The 22181-nt window shown below is 51.6% G+C and overlaps 1 protein-coding gene across 15 annotated transcripts in view; it reads right to left on the bottom strand.

The window, feature by feature from the left end:
* The window catches only part of Ablim2 (actin binding LIM protein family member 2), a 125852-nt gene that overhangs the window by 23620 nt on the left and 80051 nt on the right, over window positions 1-22181 (bottom strand). For 3 of the 15 annotated variants that reach the window (XM_029545080.1, XM_029545086.1, XM_029545083.1), the window contains 8 exons: window positions 19858-19890; window positions 18283-18403; window positions 16386-16484; window positions 10930-11031; window positions 10310-10363; window positions 3102-3221; window positions 2169-2221; window positions 1394-1532 (listed from right to left, as the gene is read on the bottom strand). In XM_029545080.1, the coding sequence (XP_029400940.1) occupies window positions 1394-1532; window positions 2169-2221; window positions 3102-3221; window positions 10310-10363; window positions 10930-11031; window positions 16386-16484; window positions 18283-18403; window positions 19858-19890 (721 nt within the window). The remainder of the gene's footprint in view (window positions 1-1393; window positions 1533-2168; window positions 2222-3101; window positions 3222-10309; window positions 10364-10929; window positions 11032-16385; window positions 16485-18282; window positions 18404-19857; window positions 19891-22181) is intronic. The other 12 variants (XM_021211377.2, XM_029545087.1, XM_029545091.1 and 9 more) reach the window with 5 other exon arrangements.

Below are 22181 nucleotides of genomic sequence, written 5' to 3'. Positions count from 1 at the left end.
TCTGCTCTGTGGAGGAGCCTCCATTGCCCAAACCCAAGTCCCACAAAGCGCATGTGCACACCCGGCATGAGACAACCACCTGGGGCAAGGATCCTTGGGACGGAGTCCCGAGGGATGATATTCGTAGCTGCCCCAGCAGATGTAGGCATGCACAAGGGACTCTCTACTTCCTCTCACCATGCCTTCAGCTAGCTCTTCTCCAAAAGAACCTTGAGGAGACCCAGGCCTGCGGGACCACTTGGTGTGCCTTCTCACGTTGACATCAGCCTTGTGTGTATACTCTGAGATCCCAAGGGACAGCATCTGCTTACAAAGACTCCCCACAGATCAACATTCCAGTTTCCAGTTGGTCACAATGTCCAGGTGTCTGCACCTCCACTCGTCCCTCCCCTGCAGAGCACTTCCTATGTGTAGTGGTTAAATGGTGCCTCGGGAGTGAGGGTCTTAAGAATGGTCATACTGCTAGCCAGGCAAAGCACTCTTGTATGCCCGGTGCCTAGTGATCCAAGCGTCAGCATTGCTGCTCTGGCTTCTATCATAAGCCGGTCAGCAGGGAGTGCAGATTTCACTCAGAGTCAGTACCACCGTGATGCCAGTGGGGTTCTCTCTGCTTTCTCACACCACAGATTCCCGTCACCTCTACATCCAGCCTCAGCCACAGCCATGGACAACAACCTCCTGCCCAGCTTAGACCAGAGGCTGCTCCTGTGTGAGACTGAGCCTGCCTGCAGCCTGTGCTGGCTCTGCCTGGGACCTACAGCATCTTCAGTGAACAACAGGATGGGAATTTACTCTGTCCTTGAGAATCATCCCCAAGCCAGGCTTCACAACACCCGCAAGGCTTGGCATATATCAGCTTTGTTACCTATGTCATCAGGCCATACTACCTAGGAATCTCCAAGTGCTTTCTCAGTGTGTTACAGGGACCAGGACAGTGCCTGTACCAGTTTCCAGGTCTGTGCTAGCCTCCTGACCATGACCACATCTGCCCCCAGAGAAAAAAGGCCGGGGGAGCTGTTCTCTTTGCTTTCTTGCCTACTCCAAGAGAGCCACAAGGGGGCACTGTGTACACACTAGCAAGCTATGTCACTGCTGAGAGACATGGGTGAGGCCAGGGCTCAGTTCTGCACCTGGCTTGATTCACATTCTTAGGCTCTTTGGGAGGTCTTGGTTTTGTTTTAATTTTATTTTTAAGACAAGTCTCACTATATAGCTCAGGCTGGCCTCAAACTCGGCAATCTTTTTGCCACCCAAATGCTAGGGTCACATGCTGCCGCTTGCTTTTAGTTTAGTTTTTTTTTTGGGGGGGGGGCAATAAAGCTGAGATCTGGGGGCCCGCTCAGTAGAGGCCCTTTGCTGGCAGTCTCCGGTGTGCTTCAGAAGAGCCACTCACGTGAGTAGAGGCTGTCCCCTGGCATCCTTTGGAGAGGTTCCTGATCAGTCCCGCTGCTGAGGGACAGCGACTGACTATCCAGGTCCGGAGAGTTGGTTCTGGTGTCTGCATCCCCCTTAAGAAGCAGCCAGGTTGTCTTCTGCAAGAGGAAAAGAAGGTCACAGGAGCACCGAGGTCATCTGCGATAGTGACACGTTTCACCAGAACCTTCAAGGAGCTCCGTACGCCTAACCCACAAGCCAACTCCACTGCGAGAAGCCAAATGTCTAATACCAGTCTCACTATTAAAGGCGACTCACTCTGAAAGTTCGTGAAGCAGTTGGAGAGATGGCCAAATGCTGCCTGCAGCCTGCTGTTGTAATGACTGGCCCCCACATCCTCTTGGGACACTTATACAACTGGCCACATCAAAGAGGTATGACAGTAATGTCTGTTACATTTGACTCTCCCACCATTCATTTAAAAACCCAAATAGAAACAAACAAAAAAACCCACTTGCCAAGCTGTTCTAGAACCTTCATGTCAAATACACCAGAATGCACTGGGGTTATTTCTTTGTCATTGTTCGTATCTCCTCAGTCCCAGAACCATGGCCTGGCTACTCGGCAGAGCCAGGACCCTGACAGAGCATGTGCCCATACAGAGTGTAAAGGGAGGCAGACAGGTGTGGCTCCCACCTTGGTCCTCCTGGGATTCCAGGGGCAGAGTGAGAGAAGGACTGGAGGTTCACTGGGGTGGCCATCCCACCACGCAGGGCTCTGGTCCCGTTCCTTACCTTCCTGCTGTCCTGGTCGAAGCTGCTGTCCTCCACGTCCAATCGCCTGGCGGCTGGAAGGGAAGGTCAGTCTGTAAAGGCAGCTTATCCTGTGTCTGTCCTGGGCCCTACTTTTACATAATGCTCAAAAGTGGAGAGGGGGAAATCAACCAAAAGGACAACACAATGAATGCCTTTCACGGGCTGGAAGAATGACACACTGGAGCAGCCTCCTTGGGGGGCTTGTGGCCCAGGAGGTAGTCGTGTCCTGAGCCACGTAAGGTAGTTCTAGCCACACCTCCAACCTGGAGAAATGAAGCCACATCCTCAGGTGTAGTCACTTGGCATTTGATGGACATACTGTTGACCTTTGGAGGGGGACCCTGAAAGGACAGAAGGTCTCGGCCTCGGTGGCCTTGGTGTCAGACACAGATGCGTGCTTTTGGGCATCACTGCTTCTTTCCCATCAAGAACTCTTCAAAACTGGGATCTGCTCCATTTCACAGATGGAGCGACTGAGGCTCAGGGAGGTGCCTCACTTTTGAGGCTGGCATGACATGAGGGGAGGGGACATGAACTCAGGCTCTCTCCCCTGCTTGCCCCATTGAGCTGCCTGACCAGCCCTGGGCTACGCCACTGGAGGAGTCCTTGAGAATCAGCAGAGTGACAGGCATGCCCAGAGATGAGCTCACTCAGAGCAAGAGTTCACCCCACAGCAGCATGTTTACCAAAAAGACTCTTGGCAGCATCTTTATCGTCCCACTGGGCTGACCCTGTTCCCAGGAGTAAACAAAGAAACCATGCAAGGCATGCTGGTCTATTTCTTTCAGGATGCAGGCAGTGCCGGGAGACCTACCAAGATCTACCCCAAGCCCACGCACACAGCAATTTCTGGAAGCCCTGGGATCCTCACCAGCTAGGGCTGAGCTCAGGGAGGAAAGGCGGGCTTCTTACCTGCAGCCTGCGGTGGGCTCAGCCCTGCCCGTCTCTTGGAGCGCCCTGCCTCCTGCACCACCAAGGACAAAACTGACACCAGGCCAGAGAGCTTGGACATTGGGGACTGGGCTACAGGACCTTGACAAGATAGGGCCAAAATTGAAGACTGAGTACTTCCATTCTAGACATGCTGACTCTGTGTCTCCCCCGGTGGCTGCTGTATCTCCCGGTACGAGAGATTTTTTTTTTTTTTTTTCAGTTGAAAATAAACCCTCTGCTCTCTCCATATCCAGAGGCCAGGGAAGGCCAGCCCTGCTGGGGAGGTTCAGTGGAGGCACTCAGAGAGGGGACAGTGTGACTCCTGCTGCTCAGACAATGGCTGTTACTGGGCAGCAGCACAGAATGGGGCTAATGCACCAGCTCTGACCAAGGGCACAGGGACAAGCTCTGAGCTCTGACAGTTCTGCTCCACCGTGGGAGCCAGGGGCTCTTCGGGATGTGAAATCCCACCCTGGTAGCCCAGGCCATGGGTTTTCAAGATTTCATATAGCTATGGATAACACATTAGCCAGACATACTCTGACATAGTGCCACCTTGGACTCCAGAATAATCCTCCACTTGCTGAGGGGGGCATTCTGTGGAGGCATGACGCGATCCTCTGCAAGCACTGCAAACTGTGGCAGGTGTGCAGTTTGCCAGACCCAGAGCCAAATTCACCAGGCATTTTGCATTGTTGGTGAGTTGCTTCCGTAAACAACTCTGAGCCTCCGTTTCCTGATCTGTAAAATGGGAAAATACCATCATACCCCTCTAATTCATGTGGGTAATGTCTGAGGAAATGAAGGCAGCTTACAGGTCTGCAATGACAGGGAAAGGCAACAGGTCAACCCTGAAGGTAATTTGCCGGCATCTCTTCCCTCCTTCCTTGATGTGTCACACACGTGTATCTCTGCCTGCTCATTTCACACACGTGTATCTCTGCCTGCTCATTTCACACACGTGTATCTCTGCCTGCTCATCTCTTCATTTCTATCTGCTTACTCTCTTAACGCTCCACCCACCCACTAACCCATCTGCATGCTCATCCACCTATCTCCCCAGACACTCACCTCCTCATGTATCTATCCACCAACCTGCCCATCCATCTGTCCATCCATCCACCCACCCACTAAGCGCTCTCTCTCTCTCTCTCTCTCTCTCTCTCTCTCTCTCTCTCTCTCTCTCTCTCTCATCTATCTATCTATCTATCTATCATTATCTATCATTATCTATCAATCATTATCTATCTATCATCTATCTTTTATCTATTCATGTATCCAATCAATTGCTCCATTCATCCACCCATGCATTATTCACCACCCACTCACTAAGCCATCTATCATCTGTCTGTCTGTCTATCTACCACTTTGGATAAGTGCACCCACTAACTGACTCACCCACCCCTGTATCCACTGTTCTCCAGTTATTCACCCAACCACCCACCTATGCTCTCTTTGTCTGCTTCAGTCTATTCCTTTGTCCACGGATGCATCCATTCATCCACACAGCCGTTTATCTACCTGTCCCTCATCATGTTGGGTGCCTGCCACCTAGCTCTTCAGTATTCACACCTGCCCTGTTCTGAGCACAGGAACACGAGAAACAGACATGATCCCTTTCTGCCTCCGCTGACAGACTTTGTTCTCCCTGCAAGGAGTATAAATGACAAGGCCTAACCTTTGCTCACAGAGATGTGGCTGGGCACAGATCTGCCTCTACACTGAGCAACTGATAGGAGATGCTCAAGCATCTGTGCCTGGTGCTTCCTCCAGTGACTCACATATTGACCTCCAACAGGTGAGTGGACACAGAGAGTAGATGGCCACAGAGCAGCGGCCCCAGAGCCTCCACAGCAGGCCAAGCACCGTGCCTCTGGTGGTACCTACCCCTCCATACCTCTGGCTTCCAGGTGGTCACTGAGACTTTACAAGGTGATCAGGGCAGTCTGTGGCCACCAGATATTCTCAGCTCTGCCTGCCTTCAGTGTAGAGCCACCCCTGCCAGTGTCTAGTGTCACCCTGTGAGTGTCCAAGCACAGGCTTTGACAGCTAGGCCCTAGGCACATCTGATTGATGCTATCTCTCTCAAGGGAAGGAGTTTCTGAACATACGGAGAAGTAATCAGGGGCTCAACCTTGGGGTTCTCAGAACTTAGGGTCACAGAACAGTGGGCGTCTTGGTTCTCTACTCAGGTCCAGATGGGTCTCTGAGAACTAGACCCATGGACAGGACTTCTCTTGCCCGGCATGAATCCAACCTATACAGTTTAAATTGTTTTGGAATTACACTGAGAATGGAAGTGTGTGTGTGTGTGTGTGTGTGTGTGTGCGCGTGTGCATGTATGTGTGCGTGTGTATACACATAATGGGAGCAATTCTATGGATTCTCTGCTTCACAAGGCAGGAGTATACTTGGTCATATGTACTGGGGGCAATTCTGTGCTTCACAGGGTAGGCTGTGCTTGGCCCTCATTATATCTCCAGCCCTGAAGTAGAGCCAAGCACATGGTGGATGCTCAAAGACTACACGTTGGATAAATTAGTGAAAGCCCCTGGCATCTCTTGGCACTTGGCTTCCTTCTGTGAAGCTGACTGAATGGCATCTGTTGGCTGGCTGCTGCCAAGACTGACGGCGACGTCAGAGGAAAGGATGTGGAGCCAGCACCTCTGCCCACTGGCTTCTCTCCCACCCACTGTCCTTCTTCCAGAAAAAAGGGGTTTACCGTGTCTTCAGAAGACATAGAGAAACTCCTCTTAGTCCCACAGGCCGGTGCCTAAAGCCCTCTCTAGAAAGACTCACTTCCTACCACATGTCCCGCGTCCCTCGAGGACTTCTGCTAGACTTGACCCATGGAGTACCGAGTTTCCAATGTTCTTTGTGCACACAGAGTCTACCTGACACCTTGCCTCTCATCGCATCCTAGGAGAAGACCCCAAACCAAAGTGAGACTCATTCTTCTAGGAAAGAAGCCCCCGAGAGGCGCAGCAAGCTCTTAACCCTACCTCAACCAGGGACCAAAGAACTGGGAATACGGATGTCTTACTCGGATGGTGGCCCTCCCTCTGACAGTGGTCCTGAGCACACAGGTGGCCAAATGAGCATCCACTCGCTCATCCTGCCTCAGGCTCACACTTGCTTAGAAATCAAACGGTGAACTTGTGGCTCCGTTCTGCACCTGGACTGTCAAGCTTCCTGGGAAGTCTTTGAGGAAGCACTATTTGCCTTAGACAGTTGTGATGGCCACTGTAACCTGGATTCATCTAGCAAGTGAACCTCCAGCCATGTCTTTGAGGAACATTGGTTTCTGGGCATGCCCATGAGGAAGGGCTAATTAGGTTAGCTGAAGTGGGAAGACCCACAGTAGAAGAGGGTGACCCATCCCCAAGCTGTATAAAAAGGAGAAACCAAGCCGAGCACTGCCCTTTGATGCCCTTGGTGTCCTGACTGTCTGTGATGTGACTTGAAGGTCCTGCTACCTTGACGTCTCTGCTAAGACTGACCATACTCTTGAACTGTGAGCTGGAATAAACCCTTCCTCTCTTCGGTTGATGTTGTTAGGGTGTTTTATCACAGCAACAGGAAGACAAACTAAACAACGCTCTAAAAACAGATGCCTTCCTTCCCTTGAGAGACAGCGCCCAGAGCGTCCCTTCTGTTCGAGCAGCTCTGCCATTTTCAGAACTTGTCTGAAAGCACTGTGAGGCACAGAGCTGACTCCCAGTTTTCTGAAGAGAATGAACCTGAGGAGGGAGGCATTCTTCCCTGCTAAGTCTCTGGATGAGGACAGCCGTGTTTCTCCCCATAACTGCCTCCCCAAGGTGACATGGTTGGATGCTGCTTGTGTGTGCAGGTGTGTGTGTGTATGTGCAGGTATGTGTACATATGCAGGTATGTGTGCATGCAGGGGTGTGTGTGTGTGTGTGTGTGTGCAGATATGTATGCATGCAGTTGTTATGTGTATAGATATGTATGTATGCAGATGTGTATGTATGTGCAGGTATATATGAATACAGTTGTGTGTGTCTGCACAGGTATGTATGCATGCAGTCGTGTGTATGTGTGTCTTTGTGTGTATGTGTAGGTATGTCTGCATGCAGGTGTGTGTGCAGGTATGTGTGCATGTGTAGGCATGTATGAATGCAGGCATATGTGGGCACACAGGTATATATGCGTGTATAAGTGAGTGTGCATGTAGGTGTACACACACACACACACGTTTGTGTCATGTGACTCTAATTTCACATGAAACCCAACAGTTCACAGTTTGCTGCGGAGGTGCAGACCATCCTGAAGCCTCTGCCCTGAGTGGCTGCCAAGCCCTGTGCTTCCTGCCTGGCAGGTGCTGCAGGTTCTCTTCTGGCCGTGTCTGGTGGTACAGGGATGCTCCTGATCTCTCTCACCCCTGCTTGCTCCCCTTTCATCACTTCCTAGCTTGCTTCCTCTCTTTTTCCTCTTTAACACAACCAATAAGCAACCAGCAAGTAGAGCTGGAACTGATAACGAAATACAGTAAGGTCCCAAAATGTCCAAAGATGACAGCCGCAGGGGACAAGGACAGAGGCCAGCTACACGTTAGTGATCGCCCCATGGATTCAAAAGCATCTTGCTCTCCACACTGAGTGTTACTTCTACCCAGTGGGCACGGAGACCTGGCTACCCTTGTGGTTCCCAAAAGCAGAAATGAGTTTCCAGTTTCCGAGAAGAACAACAGTAACAGAACCCGGAAGCATCCGTGTCCAGTGAGTTCACAGTGGTACGGGAGCAAATGCATCAGGGGAAAGAAAGGCGTGGCTGCTTTTAATATGCTAAATATAGGATCTTAAGCTAATGAAACAGTCTTGTGATTCAGATGGCCCCGGGGGCTGTTTCAAGCTGGAGTGAGGATTAAAATAATGTTGCTCACGCCTAGATGGGCTCCGGAGCTCCTCGGGGAAGACTGTGGTCAAGTTGCCTTGATGGAGCAAGCGCTTGGGGGAGGGGAGGTTCAAGCACACACACATGTGCACAGGCATGCATGCACACAATGTGTGTGCACATGTTACCATCTGAAATTGGGGTGGGGAGGTCTTGAGAAACACCAAAGGTCTCAAATGCATGAACTGGAAAACAAAGGCACCGTGTACATCTGTATTTCCCAGGGGTTTTTTAAAGGAGCTTCTATGCTGCTAAGGCTTTCTCGTCACTTACAGTTTGCATGGCTCACTGCGTTCCTATCGCGAGTTTGCATTGCTGAATGCCTGGCAGAAGCTGTGCTCTCTAAGATCTGATTCTTTACAGAATCAGCACACAGAATCCTGGCCTTGGGCAGCTGCTCCGGGTTTCTTCAAGCAGACTTATACCTGTCTTATGCCTTAGACAAGGCTGGTGGCTGGTAACCGTGAACCTGACCTCCCCTGGGGGCTCAGTAAAGGGTTTGAACACCAACACTGTCTCAGTGTGGCCCTGTCAGACACTGGTGGTCAATGTCATAAGGTGATTTTCTAACCCTGCCCCTTGCCAAGGCCAACTCTGCTTGGACCATGGATATTAACCACACAGTTAAGCTGCCAAGTGGAGATGAGAGATAGCAGCGGCTAATTAAGCTCCCATAAGCCAAGCTCTATGCCGGGCTCTGGAGAGCACAGAGATCGTGGCCCTCCTCAAAGACTGTCCAGCATGTGCCGCAGTGGTCACCTAATTGTTCCTTCCTTTGCCTGGGCCTCAGTTTCCCTACCTGTAAGACTAGGTTGCTGCAGTTCTGTTCCTGGTATAAGGTGGCATAATCTAGCTGCCCCCACCCATCCCTTAGGGATACATGTGCCCTCTGCTTAGATTCTAAAAACCAGGACTTCAATTCCCTTCATTCCTTCTGAGAGGAGGGGGAGAGGGAGGAGTAGGAAGGGGAGGAAGAGGAGGGGAATGAGAAAGAGGGGGAGGAGAAGGAGGAGGAGGAAGAGGAGGAGGAGGAGGGGAAGGGAAGGGGGAAGGGAAGGGAAGGGGGAAGGGAAGGAAAAAAAGAAGAAAAGGAATACTGTACCTGAAAGAGCATGGGCAAGCTAAGGGTNTAAAAACCAGGACTTCAATTCCCTTCATTCCTTCTGAGAGGAGGGGGAGAGGGAGGAGTAGGAAGGGGAGGAAGAGGAGGGGAATGAGAAAGAGGAGGAGGAGGAGGAGGAGGAGGAGGAGGAGGAGGAGGAGGGAAGACACAGGGTCTCTCGCTACCACTGAGGAACCAAACCCAGCACCAGTAAGCTGGCTGGCACTTGTCAGTGTGGGAAGCGCATGCTTTCCTTGGGCACATCTGAACAAGAGCAGTCCATACGGGAATCTCCGATTCTCTGCTCTCTCTTGTCTCTAGTGATGACTTTAAGTCTCCCACTGTGCACAGCCATTTACAGTTTTGAACTGTTTCTACACTCATTGTTCTATGAGCACCTCATGCTCAGTCCTAGAGGAATGAGGGCAAAGGGGACAGAAAGGGCAAGGGGAAAGGAAATGGAGCAGAGGAAGTAGAGGACAGAGCAAGAGGGGAGTCTGGTTTGCAGACGAGGAAACGGAGGCTCATGGCACTGCAGTGACCTCCCCAGTCACCCGGATATCAAAACTCTGACTCCTTTCGAGTTCTGTTCCACAGCTCAAGTAATCCTCTCCCTGTACATCTGTCCCAGGCAGGTCCATGTGGGGAAGATGTGGGGGTGTCAGAGGAATAGGAGACACCCTTGCTACAAGCCACCTCTAGCTTCTACACAATGCAAGGAACCCCATTAGCTGAGAACAAGGCATCCCATCCTATCACAGATATTCTCAAAAATGGGACCTAAAGTCTCCCTAAATTGTCACTGGTTCCAAGTCATTATTTTTTCCAAAGATCAGGCCTGTGTCAGGTCATGGGTAAAAAGCCTCCAGTCCCTTGCCATCTCGACTGGGCCCCTCATAGTAGCATCAAAAACACCAAATAAAGGTTCTTAATTAGCACACACACCCAGCCCAGCCCCAGCTGCCATGCACCGGCCTCTGCACATGTCTCCTCTCTTGTGAAGAGAGGTCTCCCAGGAGTCTATGAGTGAGTGTGCATTTAATGTCCAGACAGCAGGGCCTCCCGGAGCCTCAGATCAGGACACGGCAAAAGGAGCAAGCATTCAGAAGCAAGAGGGTACAACAGACATGCAGGCAACGCACAGCAGCGGAGTCCATCAGACCGACCATACCGTGCTGTTTGTAGATAGGGGGTTTCCTATAGATGTTATCTTTTACGCCAGTGTCTGGGAAAGAAGAAGGAAAGAGAAGGAAAGAACGTGAGGAGGAGCAGTGTGGGAGGAGCAGGGATACTCTCCACCCAGGGCCTTCTGGCAGCTCCTGGCTCACCCAGCCTGGAATTACCAGAAAGATTTCAAAACTGCAATTGGCCAAGGCTGAAACCCCACACCTCCATTAAGCATCCCCCAGTTTAAACACCACCGCAGATCAGAAGGGGACAGGAAAGGAGGTAGACAGGGAAGGCAGCAAGCAAGAACACTGGGTCACCGGGATGCAGCTAACTCAGGCTCTTCTCCACCTTTGACCATCCCAAGTGTACGTCACTTTTCGGGGAATGTGCAAATGCATTGCATTAGGAGTTTTGTGTCATTGATCTGTAGATAACTTTTTTTCTCTTCCAGATTGACCTTGTACTTGTGGCCCTCCCGCCTCAGTGCTGAGATACCTGGCATGCACCACTACACCCTACTCCATGGAGTGGCTTTTAAGGAAACTCAGTTTGTGGATGCGCTAACAGTTCAGGTATGACCAAGATGGTGCATGAGGAGCCGACAAGCACGCATGAACCTACCTGGGACGTGGAAGTGTCTCGGAGCCTGCTGGTAGGTGGAGGAAGGAGGTCTGCTGTCGGAGTGCACTGAGAGACTCGGGGTGCTACGGCCACTTTCGCTGCCTCCAGACGGAAGAGCAGAGACAGCAGATGAGGAGCAGAAAGGCACAGGAGGAGGTTTCAGAGCTGATCTGCAGTAAAGCCTCTCTCCTGCCTGAAGGAAGTCCATGCCGGAGCCTTCCAGCCTGGGCCCTAAGACTTGCTGTTTCAATCTGGAGTGTGCCTGGCACTAGGGGGTGTAAGGGACAAAGGGGCGGTGATTGGAGGGCCAAGAGCATGTCAGTGCATGGGCAGTGGGCAGAGCCCAGGATCCTGGGGTGTGAACACACACTGCAGGCTCATTATTCCTGCCTCCCTGATGCAGCTCGTGCGAGAAGGACCTGCTTGCTTGGAGATTCCACTGGTTAACTGTGAGAATAGGACTAAGGTGTGGGAAGGGGTCAAAAGCAGCCCTCACAACCACAGAGGAGGCTCTGCCTGTGTGGGGAGCTGGGGATCAGCATCCATCAACTTCCATAGTCCCTGGATACGGCTGCTTCTGGCAAGCAAAATGAGGATGCTCTACTGCCTCCGACCTCTCTTGGCTAGAGCTGTCCTGTGTTCTGTGAAGGAGGCTGTGTGGTCCAATCACCCATCAAAGACACCTGGTGACCTGAGTGGATGCCCCGCCTCCCGCCGATGCAGGATGTGATGGACAGAACACGGTGGTACTGGACATGGGATGATAAGGACGGCTCACAGCAGGACACCCCGAGGCACAACTCTTCCCTTCCGTTAGACTCGCTGAACTCTGCAGTAGCTGATGAGGCTACTGGCGAGGAACGGTCTCTCTAGATCTATGAACCTTTGAATGGCAAAATCAAGCAGCAGGACTCTAAAGCCAATGGGACAGAAACCAGGCCTGGATGGACTGGAGACAGCAAGGGACATCACAGATGGGGGGTGGGGGTGGGGGTGGGGTGGCTGGCTGGAGAAGGGCCCAACCAGTGGCCACCAGAGGGGACTGATGGCTCCTACTTTGGGTGTCTTCTCCTGCCTGAGCACGGTCACTAATTTTGCCTGTAAATACCATGGAGCTTTAGAGACGGAAGATTTTGTTCTAGAATGATATAGACCCTTCTGACTTTGGATGCATCGGCCAAGCTTCTGCTCCTCCTTAGCAGCAGCGGGGACCTCACCTCAGGGAGATGGGAAGCACAGGCTCCGTCTACTCATGATGCCATGACTCAGTGTGTCGCATAAGTCACGACACAGCGGCTTTGAAAACACAACTGTAGGCCCTCTACCAGGGCTGGAGACTGTCCCTACTGGTATCACCCCTGAGCTGAGCCTCTGTGGCTTAGCCTTTCTTTCTCTATCTTGCCTTCATGATCATTTCTGTCATCCTCACACAGTTGGTTGAGGATTCTAAATTGGTCCAATATCCCTGTCCTCTTCAGAGCTCGGCCCACAGTGTGATGTCCCCTGAAATGACAAATGTGATTCCTACTCGTGTGCACTCACTAGAGGAGAGGCTACAGTTTCTCAGATGTTCAGAGGAGCCTAGATGCCCCACAAGGACCCTGTCACACTATAGGAGACTTCAACACCAGCCACTTTGGTCCCTGCCTGAGACGCTGCCACCAAGTCTTCCCCATCCCCTGCCTGACCTGCAAGGCTCTTCCCAGAGTCCATACCATCTAGACTTTCCTGAGTGTAGGCTCAGGATCCACCTGACTGACAAAATGCTCAGGAGGGCCATGCCATCATGGGGCCATTTCCTCTCCTGCAAGCATGCTTGCCTGTCTGATGTGGTTGAGAAAACACCTGCTGACCTCGATCCCGCAGACCTGCCTGGAGCTTTGTTGTAAGCTTTCATGGGTTGCTCATGTCAGCCCCACACAGCAGACGCCATCTCACCTCCTGTGGAGGGCATTATGCCATGTGAACTGGGCACTGACTACTTGGAAACCAGCTTTCCTCACTGATCCTAAATGATAAGGCTCCCGGACCCCCAGTGTCACCCAAGGACAGGCATGGCGGCGCCTTTGTCCAGGCTCAAGGCTCTTTCTGAAGGCATCATATCCAGGGTGCTTCTGACACTGCCCAGGGAAAGGGCCTGTTACAGGGCTGGGCAGCCCCAGCTCTAGCGCAACCCATGGCTTCTTTTAATTTTAAGTCAATATTTTGCTTTGGAATGGCTTTAGATGGTCCTGGAAAGGGCCTTCACACAGGGTCCGCTTCTGAGTTCTGACACGCCTCCAGGACCTGGAACCATTCTGTCATGCTAACTTACACTTTGAGTCTAACCCACTTTTACTTGAGATATTTTCTGTCTTAGGACCCATTCAGGATATCACACCACACCCACTGTCATATCCTGGCTTCTCGAAGCTGTGACCAGCATTCCTTGTCACTGAAGATCTTACAGTTCCTAGAATCTTGATGGGGGAGGGGAGCTATAGAATATCCCTCAGCTGGGATTGTGAGAGACAGGGGTTATGGACTTAGGAGGAAGGTACAGAGGTGGCATCTCATCCCTGTCATGTCACCCTGCAAGGCACTTACTGACATCATGATCTAGAGTCAGACCTGATACCTTGCCTGGATATGACACCTCTCGAGGTCTTAGCACACACTTGGCTATGCAGAGGAGGGAGTCCTGCTTACCTCTGTGACCCACTATCTCCACAAATTCTGGGGCATTCTGTGCAGAAGTTATTCCCCTGTGCTCATATTTATCTGGTCTTTTTGGTATAGATTTGTGGATATTGTGTCATCTATGAACCTGTGACTCATCATCTATTTTCTTGTTGCAACTATGGTTGCTATGGCTGCGGTTGGTCCTGGCCTTGAAGGTGCTATAGTTGGCCTCGACCTTAAAGATGCTTTGGTTGTCTCTGGTCTTGAAGATGCTGTGCTTGACCCTGTCCTTAAAGATGCTGTAGTTGGCCTTGAAGATGCTATAGTTAGTTCTGGCCTTGAAGATGCTGTGGTTGGCTATGACTGAACTTTCCCAAAGTCCCACCAGAGCAAGCCTGGCTCACAATCACATGTCATGACCCTTTGAGGTCCATAGCCAAGGCATGTGTAGTTTCTATCTGCAACTTTCTCTGAGTATTGAACACAGCTCCTGAAGTTGAGGGACCAGGGCTTGGGGACCTGTTTTAGAGCTAAGGAGGGGAATCCTTGGCAAGATGAGAATCACCTACTGGGCACAGTGCATGCTGGGGCTTTGACCTGAAGCTCTGTCCCTAGTTCTTTTGACTCTCTTCCTTTTCATGCTACTAGTACTGTGGTATATCTTCCAGTTAGACCCTAGAAAAGTGACAGCAGCAGCATGGAGTCCCCTTGTGAACCCACCTCTCCCTTTCTTTGCAGCCTGTTTCTTATCAAGTAAGAGTCAGGTTTATACCTTACACCTTCAGACCAACCAAGGTCTGAAATTGGCAGTCATGTGCCAATGACTTTCACCAGTCCCTCACCTGACTGTAGGTGTTGGGGCAGTGCGGCTCCAGGCCCTGAGACTCAGTGGGAGGGTATGATGTCTGAGCTGGGTGGAAGATGCAAAGAGGGGATGGAAGAGGGGCTCTGCCACTGTCTAGGTAGGTCAGGAGAGTGCTGGACCAGGATGGCATGTCTAGCTGGGAGTACTTGGCCATCCTCAGACAGTGAGGCGTCTCCACTGTGCTCCCAATACTGCAGAGAGCTCATGGTGGTGGTACAAAGGAATTTTCCAGAGATTTGGCAGATACCACAGCCATGGCTGTGTGCTACGGACAGGGTGTCCAGAGACTAGGAGCAAGATAGTCCGCAGGAGACTCCGGGGAAGGACCTGTGTGTACGCTTTGCTCTGACTCTCAAGCAGGCATTCATCCAGGGTCTCCTCCTCCTCAAGACATGTTCTGAAAGATGCTGGGGAGCCCAAGGTCACAGACTGCCATGGAAGTCCACTGAAGGGGAGAACTATGGGTCTCTGTGTGCTCCCCATAGGAACAGGAGCAGTAATAGCCAATGTCTAGCACATCTTTGGTCACAGGTCCTTTGACCATGGACCCAGAGTTATATCAGACCCATCAAAGGCAAGGGCCTCACAGGGCCACTGGGCAAAGGGAAGAAAGATATCAGACTCCAAGACCTGTCTGATTCCCCCAGAGTGATCAGTTTCCCTTCAGGTTCTGGGAGTACCTCTCACTCTGACACTCATACAGACATATGGCATACATGAATTAAGGCCCAAGAAGCCACTCTGCTGCTCTGGGGATATAGCATCCAGGGTTGTGCATTGTCGCTGGGAACTTAATCCCTGCTAGAGATTGGGATGTGTGTAGAGTCCATGAAGAGGCAAGGACGACATGACAGTGGCAAGGGCTCTGCTCAGTGGGCAGAGAGTGTAGCAAGGGATGAGAATAAAGATGAAGGAGAATGGACCATTCACTGACTGCTAGTGATGGGAGCTTCTGGCTGTGCCTGTGCCTCTGGGAAGGTACCCACTGCATGGCTACAAGAGACAGAGAATTTAATGTGCCACCTAGGGACTCTTGAGAAAATCATTGCCATACCCTCTAAATCCCTAAGTGTTATTTGCTGTGCCTTTATTAGCTGGGCTGTGTAACAAAACTCATAGCTCAACAGCCTCTCATTTCCCACAGATCTGGAGTTATGTTCAAAGCCCAGGAGTAGTTTGTTGTTTTGATTGTTGTTTGGTTTTTGCCTGTTTTGTTTTGCATTGTTTTGTTTTAGTGGTATTTCACCCTGGCCTGCTGACTATTTCTCCACCGATCTTAAATATGCAGACAATGCCCAAGGCCTCCTCTTTGCCTTACAAGGCCAGCAGATGAGAGTCCCACCTTGTTACCCCTCTACTCTACCTCTGTCACTCTATCTGCCTTAACATTGTTCCTTCAACACTGCTGTATGGAGACTCGGCCATCAATCCGTGAACTTGGGGTACACATAATCCAGTTCTTAGTGTGGAAGAAATCACAAGGGCATCCGCTCCCTCATGCATGTATACATGCATGGATTAATGGCTTATGGCTGGCATTATGACTTGGAAAGACCCAGGGGTTGGAGCCACTTGGGTTGAGTCCTGGCCCAGCCACCAGGGGTCTGAGGCTGTAGATGTCACCACCTCTTCACACCTCAGCTCCTCCTGTTCCCGCAGGCTAACACTAGCAGCACCCCTCCATGTAGGGCTGATGGAGGATGTGTACGATGACTCCCCCACCTCCAGCAAGGTGCTCACTGAGGTGCTCCCTCCAGCTGTCCTCTTAGTGACAAATTACCCTGTTCTCCTTCCAGGAACATGGACACACCGACAAGAGTAGAGCCAGACACACACAACACAGGAAGTACACAGGCATGAGACACAGGGCTCTGGAAGCCATGCGGAGACATGGGACGAGCACCCCCCTGCTGTGCACTGCACGCCTTACCTCGGAAGTAGGGGATGTAATGATGTCTGAACACGGATGTAGGGCTTGGGTGTTGGGACAGGGACAGACAGCTACTGGTACCAACACTCACAGTACCAGCTGCAGGCAACAGAGAGCAGTCAGTAACCCTGGGCTCCTCCACCCCAGAGCCACCAACTTGCCCTAGTCCCCACTTGGCCAGGGAAATTGCCCCTCTGCTCTCCTGGGACACCTGAAGAGGATCACCCAGAAGGCTATGGGCCATCTCCTTCAGGTGGGGTGAGGAGATGCTGCCTCTGAGGTACAGGGTGGCAGCCAGAGCTTTGAACACATCTCTGGCCCTGCCCATGGCTCACTTTGGGGTGTCCATGTGACCAAGGACAGTGGGAGGGCAGCTTCCAGAGGTCAAAGAGTGGTCTGTCACCAGCATTCTCATGGCACTTGCCAGTCCAGATACAAAGCTTGGCCTCTGGGCTTTACCCCTGACCAAGCAGTCAGTAGCCAGGCCCCCCTGGTGATGCCAAGTCAGGGGTCAAGTCACAAGGGACCTGAGGGAAGGGCTCAAGAAAGCCACTGCTGTCACACACCTGCTCATCTGTTCATCAGCTTGTTCATTTAGTTCACCCTCTAACACATCTCCATTCACTGACTCAGTCTTTCACTAATCCTCATGCTCATTCTCTCAACTCACTCCCTTAATCATCCACTAACCCATTCATTCACTCACTAACTCTCTGACTAGCCCATTCATTCATTCATCTATCCATTCATTCACTCACTAATTCACTCACTTAATCATCCACTAACCCATTTATTTACTTACACATTAACTCTCTGACTAGCCCATTCATTCATTCATTCATCCACTCACTCATTCATACATTCATTCACTCCCTCACTAAATCACTCACTCACTAATTCACTCCCTCACTCAACCATCCATTAACCCATTCATTTACTTACTTACCCATTCACTTATTCATTCATTCATTCATTCAGTCACTCACTCACTCACTCACTTACTCACTCACTCTCTCATGTACACACTCTCTTTCTCTGCACTTACTGAGCAGGATGAACCAGGCATATTGCAAGGAATCAATGAAAATGATTGCAAACAACTAAGTTGATTTTTCCACAACGTTTTTGAAAATAAGAGCTATGGCCCACAGGTGTGAAAATGGGGCATGCACAGCTGGAAGGGAGGAAGCAGCTTGGAAAAATCCCTCCAAAAGGCAGCGCATTTGTGCATGGTCCCTGTGGCTTTCGCATGCCAGCTCAAAGCTGAGGAACACAATGCAAACTGGGAGCCGAGTGGGAAGGGTTGGGGGGGGGGAGGGAATGAGGCAACAGGATGGGAGGCCCTGCACAGGGCTGTCCCCAGCTGGAAGGACATAGGGACCTTTGCCAATTGCTTTCATAGGATGGTTGTCTTCAGGGTTGCAGAGTGATAGGTACAGCATTAGACATCATGACCGGCCGTTATGGCCAATGACTCTGACTCCTCAGCTCGAGTCCTCCCAATCTGCCATGGGCTCACAACAGACTGTGGCTTGCTCTCCTACCTCATGTGTTATTTCACATCTGACAGCTCTGTAACTGCCCCCCATAAGTCCACTCTGGTTGTTCTGTGTGGGCCTTGGGACTGTGTGTGTCTCGGGATGGGCACTGTGGATTCAGACCCCTCCTCCAGCCCCAGGGTGACTAGCTGCCTTTATGGTTGCCTGCTCCCAGGCTTGAGGCAGCCCTTTCGGTATGTCTAACTGGCCAGACATTCCATGGCCCCACCAGCAACATCCCCCCCCCCCGCCGCCTTGCCACTTTTCTCAATGAATAAAGAAGCTACTTTATATCAGCAAACTCACTGAGAAGTACAACCTCGTCAGGGGGTCAAGATAAGTGGGGTGGGAGTGAGTACCTGGACGACTGTAGTGCTGAGGTGACCGTGAAGTTGGGGTGTAGTGTCCAAGGCTGACTGAGCCGGCAGAGCTGGGGCTGGAGGTCCTGCACTGCTTGTAGGACCGATCATCCTGGTCCCCCTGGGTAGGAAGATAGTGTGAGAACACCTGGGTCAGGAACATGCCTTGCCCTTCATCCAGCCCACTGTATTTGCCCTCTAGATCCCAGGGGCAGAAACAGCATAACCCTAACAGGCTCTTTGAGCATAAACAGGGCACATCTGGACAGTGAGGCAGGGCTGAGTCACAGCAAGCCCCTCTGCTCGAGTATGGGCCCGTTGGATACCCGGCCTTCCAGCCCATCTGACCCTCCTTGGTGCTAGGACTTCTGGTGGAAGGACCACATTTGCAGCCTCCCTGCCCTGCCCACTTCCTTCCCTCTCAAACCTTCCCGGCACTCTGGACCCATGGAACAGTTTGAGAACACTGGTGTGTTCCTCACGTGTGAGGTAAGCTCTAGGTGCTCTGTGGCACCTTCTGAAGGTGCCCTCTGGGACTCACAAGCCAGCCAACAAGACCACAAGCACTGATGACACAGCCCCTATCTTAGCAGGAAGGGGAGCGTCTGGGAGCAGCCAGAGCGGGCGACAGGAGCATGAGATGACATGGCACCATGGTTCCACAATCAGACTGCCCATCCCTCTAATGTAGCCTGGTGGCCTGGGTCATGCCAGCCCTCTTACCCTCATGTCAACCCCTAGCACCCCACAGCACCAGGGTCCTCACAGTGCCCTAAGTATTGCTTCCCAAAAGGACTGAGGAGGCAGAAGAGAGACAGGTAGAAGCTCTTGTCATAGATCCTGCTTTAGCTACAAGAAGTGAAATGCATTCCTCAGTCTGGGACGATGAGGAGACCCTAGCTCTTGGGACCTTCTGTGGGCTGGAGTTGAACACCCCCAAGGATGACGAGGCCAGGAAGCAAACAGACCCCTTTACTTGGCATCTAGGCCCCAGTTTCCTCACTGGTAAATGGGATACTCCTAGAAACTACCTCTGGGTGTTGATCTGGGTAAAAGAATTAGGTATAAAGGGATTACAACAGTGCCCAGCACAGAAAGAGGGCTCAAAAGTGTGCCGTGCTCCTATGCCCTTCCTAGCCCTGGGCTCCACCACACAGACTAGAGTCTGAGGGGCTACAACCTGCACCACTGATTCTGAGAAGAAGGCGAAGCTTTAGGCTGTTATTGAGAAGTTTATCTGATAGCTCGGTTCTCAGAGTGCTCAGCCGCAAGGGCCCAGAGCTTCCTGGATATCTAGTTGGGACAAGAAGTGGACCCCAGCTCACCCATGGATGCCATGACCCAGGCCAGGATCTGCGGGGAAATACCACATCCCCAGTGTCGGTGAAGACTTGTTGGCACACACATGGGGAGAACATGCGATGAGATATGATTATAAAAACAGCCAGCAGGAAGAGGCCCCCCAGTGAAGTGGCTAGGGCCCTGTAGCCCTCAGGGTGCCATGCTGGTCATCTCTATAACCCTGCAGACGGCAGCACCATGAGCACACAGGGCGCAGGCGTAGGTGGTGGTTACCTCAGTCGGCGTTGGTGAGAGCAACTGAGGGGACTGTGGACACAACAGAGCAGCCGTTAGTGCGCTGTGCCAGGGTTGCTTTGGGGTAAGAGGGCTGTTGGGTAGCCACAGGCAACGTAGGCACCTACGTTCATGACCTGCAGCTCTAACTAACAGGAGCCCCAGCACAAGAGGTGGCTTGGTGCTGTTTGAGCCAGCTCTTTCTTCCACTCAGCTCACCAGGTCACATTCACACTCTCCACAGAGACTATGAGATCAAAAAGAAAGCGACTGGGGCTGGTGAGATGGCTCAGTGGGTAAGAGCACCCGACTGCTCTTCTGAAGGTCCGGAGTTCAAATCCCAGCAACCACATGGTGGCTCATAACCATCCGTAACAAGATCCGACGCCCTCTTCTGGAGTGTCTGAAGACAGCTATAGTGTACTTACATATAATAAATAAACAAATCTTAAAAAAAAAAAAAAAGAAAAGAAAAGAAAGCCACTGGTGGCTCATGGACCACTGTAGCCACACCCCTGAGCCACTGTTGCCACACCCCCAGGCCACTGTAGCCACACCCCCTAGACCACTGTAGTCACACCCCCTGGGCCACTGTAGTCACAACCCCTGGGCCACTGTAGCCACACCCTCTGGGCACATCACTTTCATTTTCTCTGGAGAGGCTAGATGAGGTGGGTCTCAGCAGAAAGAGCATAGCTGGGGCCACAGGCTGGGAGAGAGCTAGGAGATAAAGGCTCAGAAAGGTGGCTCCAGTCCTTGTGCTTCTAGCAAATGGCTCCTCTGCTAGAAGGATGGTTCTTCCATCTCATTCTTGACACCCAGGGAGTTGGGGTCCAGAGGCAGCTTATGTGGGCCCATGTGAAGCCTAGCTGAACCTCCCTTGGCCCTGGCATTTTTAGGTGCGACTGAGAAAAATCATTCCCAGGGGCTGGGCTATGATATAGGGATAGAAATAAAAAACAAAAACAACAGCAGAAACAACAGCAGCAACAACAACCCCCCTCCCCCTGCCTCTGTTCATGAGAATGGTCCAGAGGGTTGAGGTAGCAAGACAATAAGGAAGCCTTCAGCTACTCTGTATGTGATGTATGTGGCAAGGGTTCGGAGGTTCTCTATGTTATATGGCTCCACCCCTCACCATCCTGGACCACAGAAGGAAGTAGCATTTTAGAGGGACTACCCCTTCCCAGGGCAGCCTCATACTGACCTATGCTGAGACAGGTCTCACAAGCAGCATGACAGAAGGGACAAGCTTGTGGCGGGGCAGATACTGGAGAGGGTGACACCTGAGACACATACATACACTCCCATGCTGTCCCACTGCCCTCTGAAGGACAAACCTTTAAGTCAGGACTATCTGTGGGTCCCACGGATCTTGATATTTCGAAGCTGTGGGCTCAGGTGCCCACAAGGTCGGAGGTTTCCAGACCTTGTACCCGCAATTCTATGCCACGCACTTGAGTGGTAACATTGTATACTGTGGATATAGGACCGTGCTGTCAACAACCTGTGGGTTTGCATATCCATGCTGCTCACCGCAGCTTTCCCCATCCACCATGGCTCCCTGAGGCCACTGAAGGAATGCCAGTGCTCCAGGGAGGATCTTGCTGGCATCCTGAGGCTGACTACAGTGGGATTTGAACCCAACTCTGAAGCCTGAATTCCACATCCCTGAGGATCTGCCAGGGAACAGCCACTGTGTGGTCTTTAGGGAAGAAAAGCCAGGCTTTGGATCTCAGAGGGATACAGTCAAGTTGCTTGACCTCTGACCCTCTCCAGTTATCTGCTACCCAAAGGCTAGAGGTGAGCTGGTGAAGCCCACACCCAGCTCAGGTAGCAGGTAGGTAGTGCAGTAGTCACAAGGTTAGTGCTCTTTCCTCCTCATGCTACACACCAGGAAGCTGGCTCCCTTTGCTCTTCTTGGTCCCTGAGTGGTCTTCAGAGCCTGCAGGCTCATCTGGGGACTATAACCTATGCAGGGTCAAGCTCAACACTCAACACTGCTATGTATATACAATCCCCTGGGTCTTGGCTCTCATGCCCCACGAGGTCTTGCTGAAGCCACAGAAGGGAATCAAAGGAGCATGTGTTAGGAATGACCAGTTAAACATTTGTCCGGAGCTCCACACACAGCCAAAGCCACACTAAAATCTAACAGAAGGAAATGAGACACAATAGTCAACTGCAGTCAATGGCAACAGGCAGCTTGAATAAAAACATCACCATCAGATGCCGTGGTGGTTTGAGTAGGAATGGCCTCCAGAGATGCATGTGTTTGAATGCTTGACCTTAGGGAGTGGCACTATTAGGGGGTATGGGCTTTT

The sequence above is a fragment of the Mus pahari genome, chromosome 13, assembly GCF_900095145.1.
Source record: "Mus pahari chromosome 13, PAHARI_EIJ_v1.1, whole genome shotgun sequence".
Classification (NCBI taxonomy): domain Eukaryota; kingdom Metazoa; phylum Chordata; class Mammalia; order Rodentia; family Muridae; genus Mus; species Mus pahari.
Note: the sequence above shows the minus strand (reverse complement) of the source record. Positions and strands in the feature narration are given on the sequence as shown.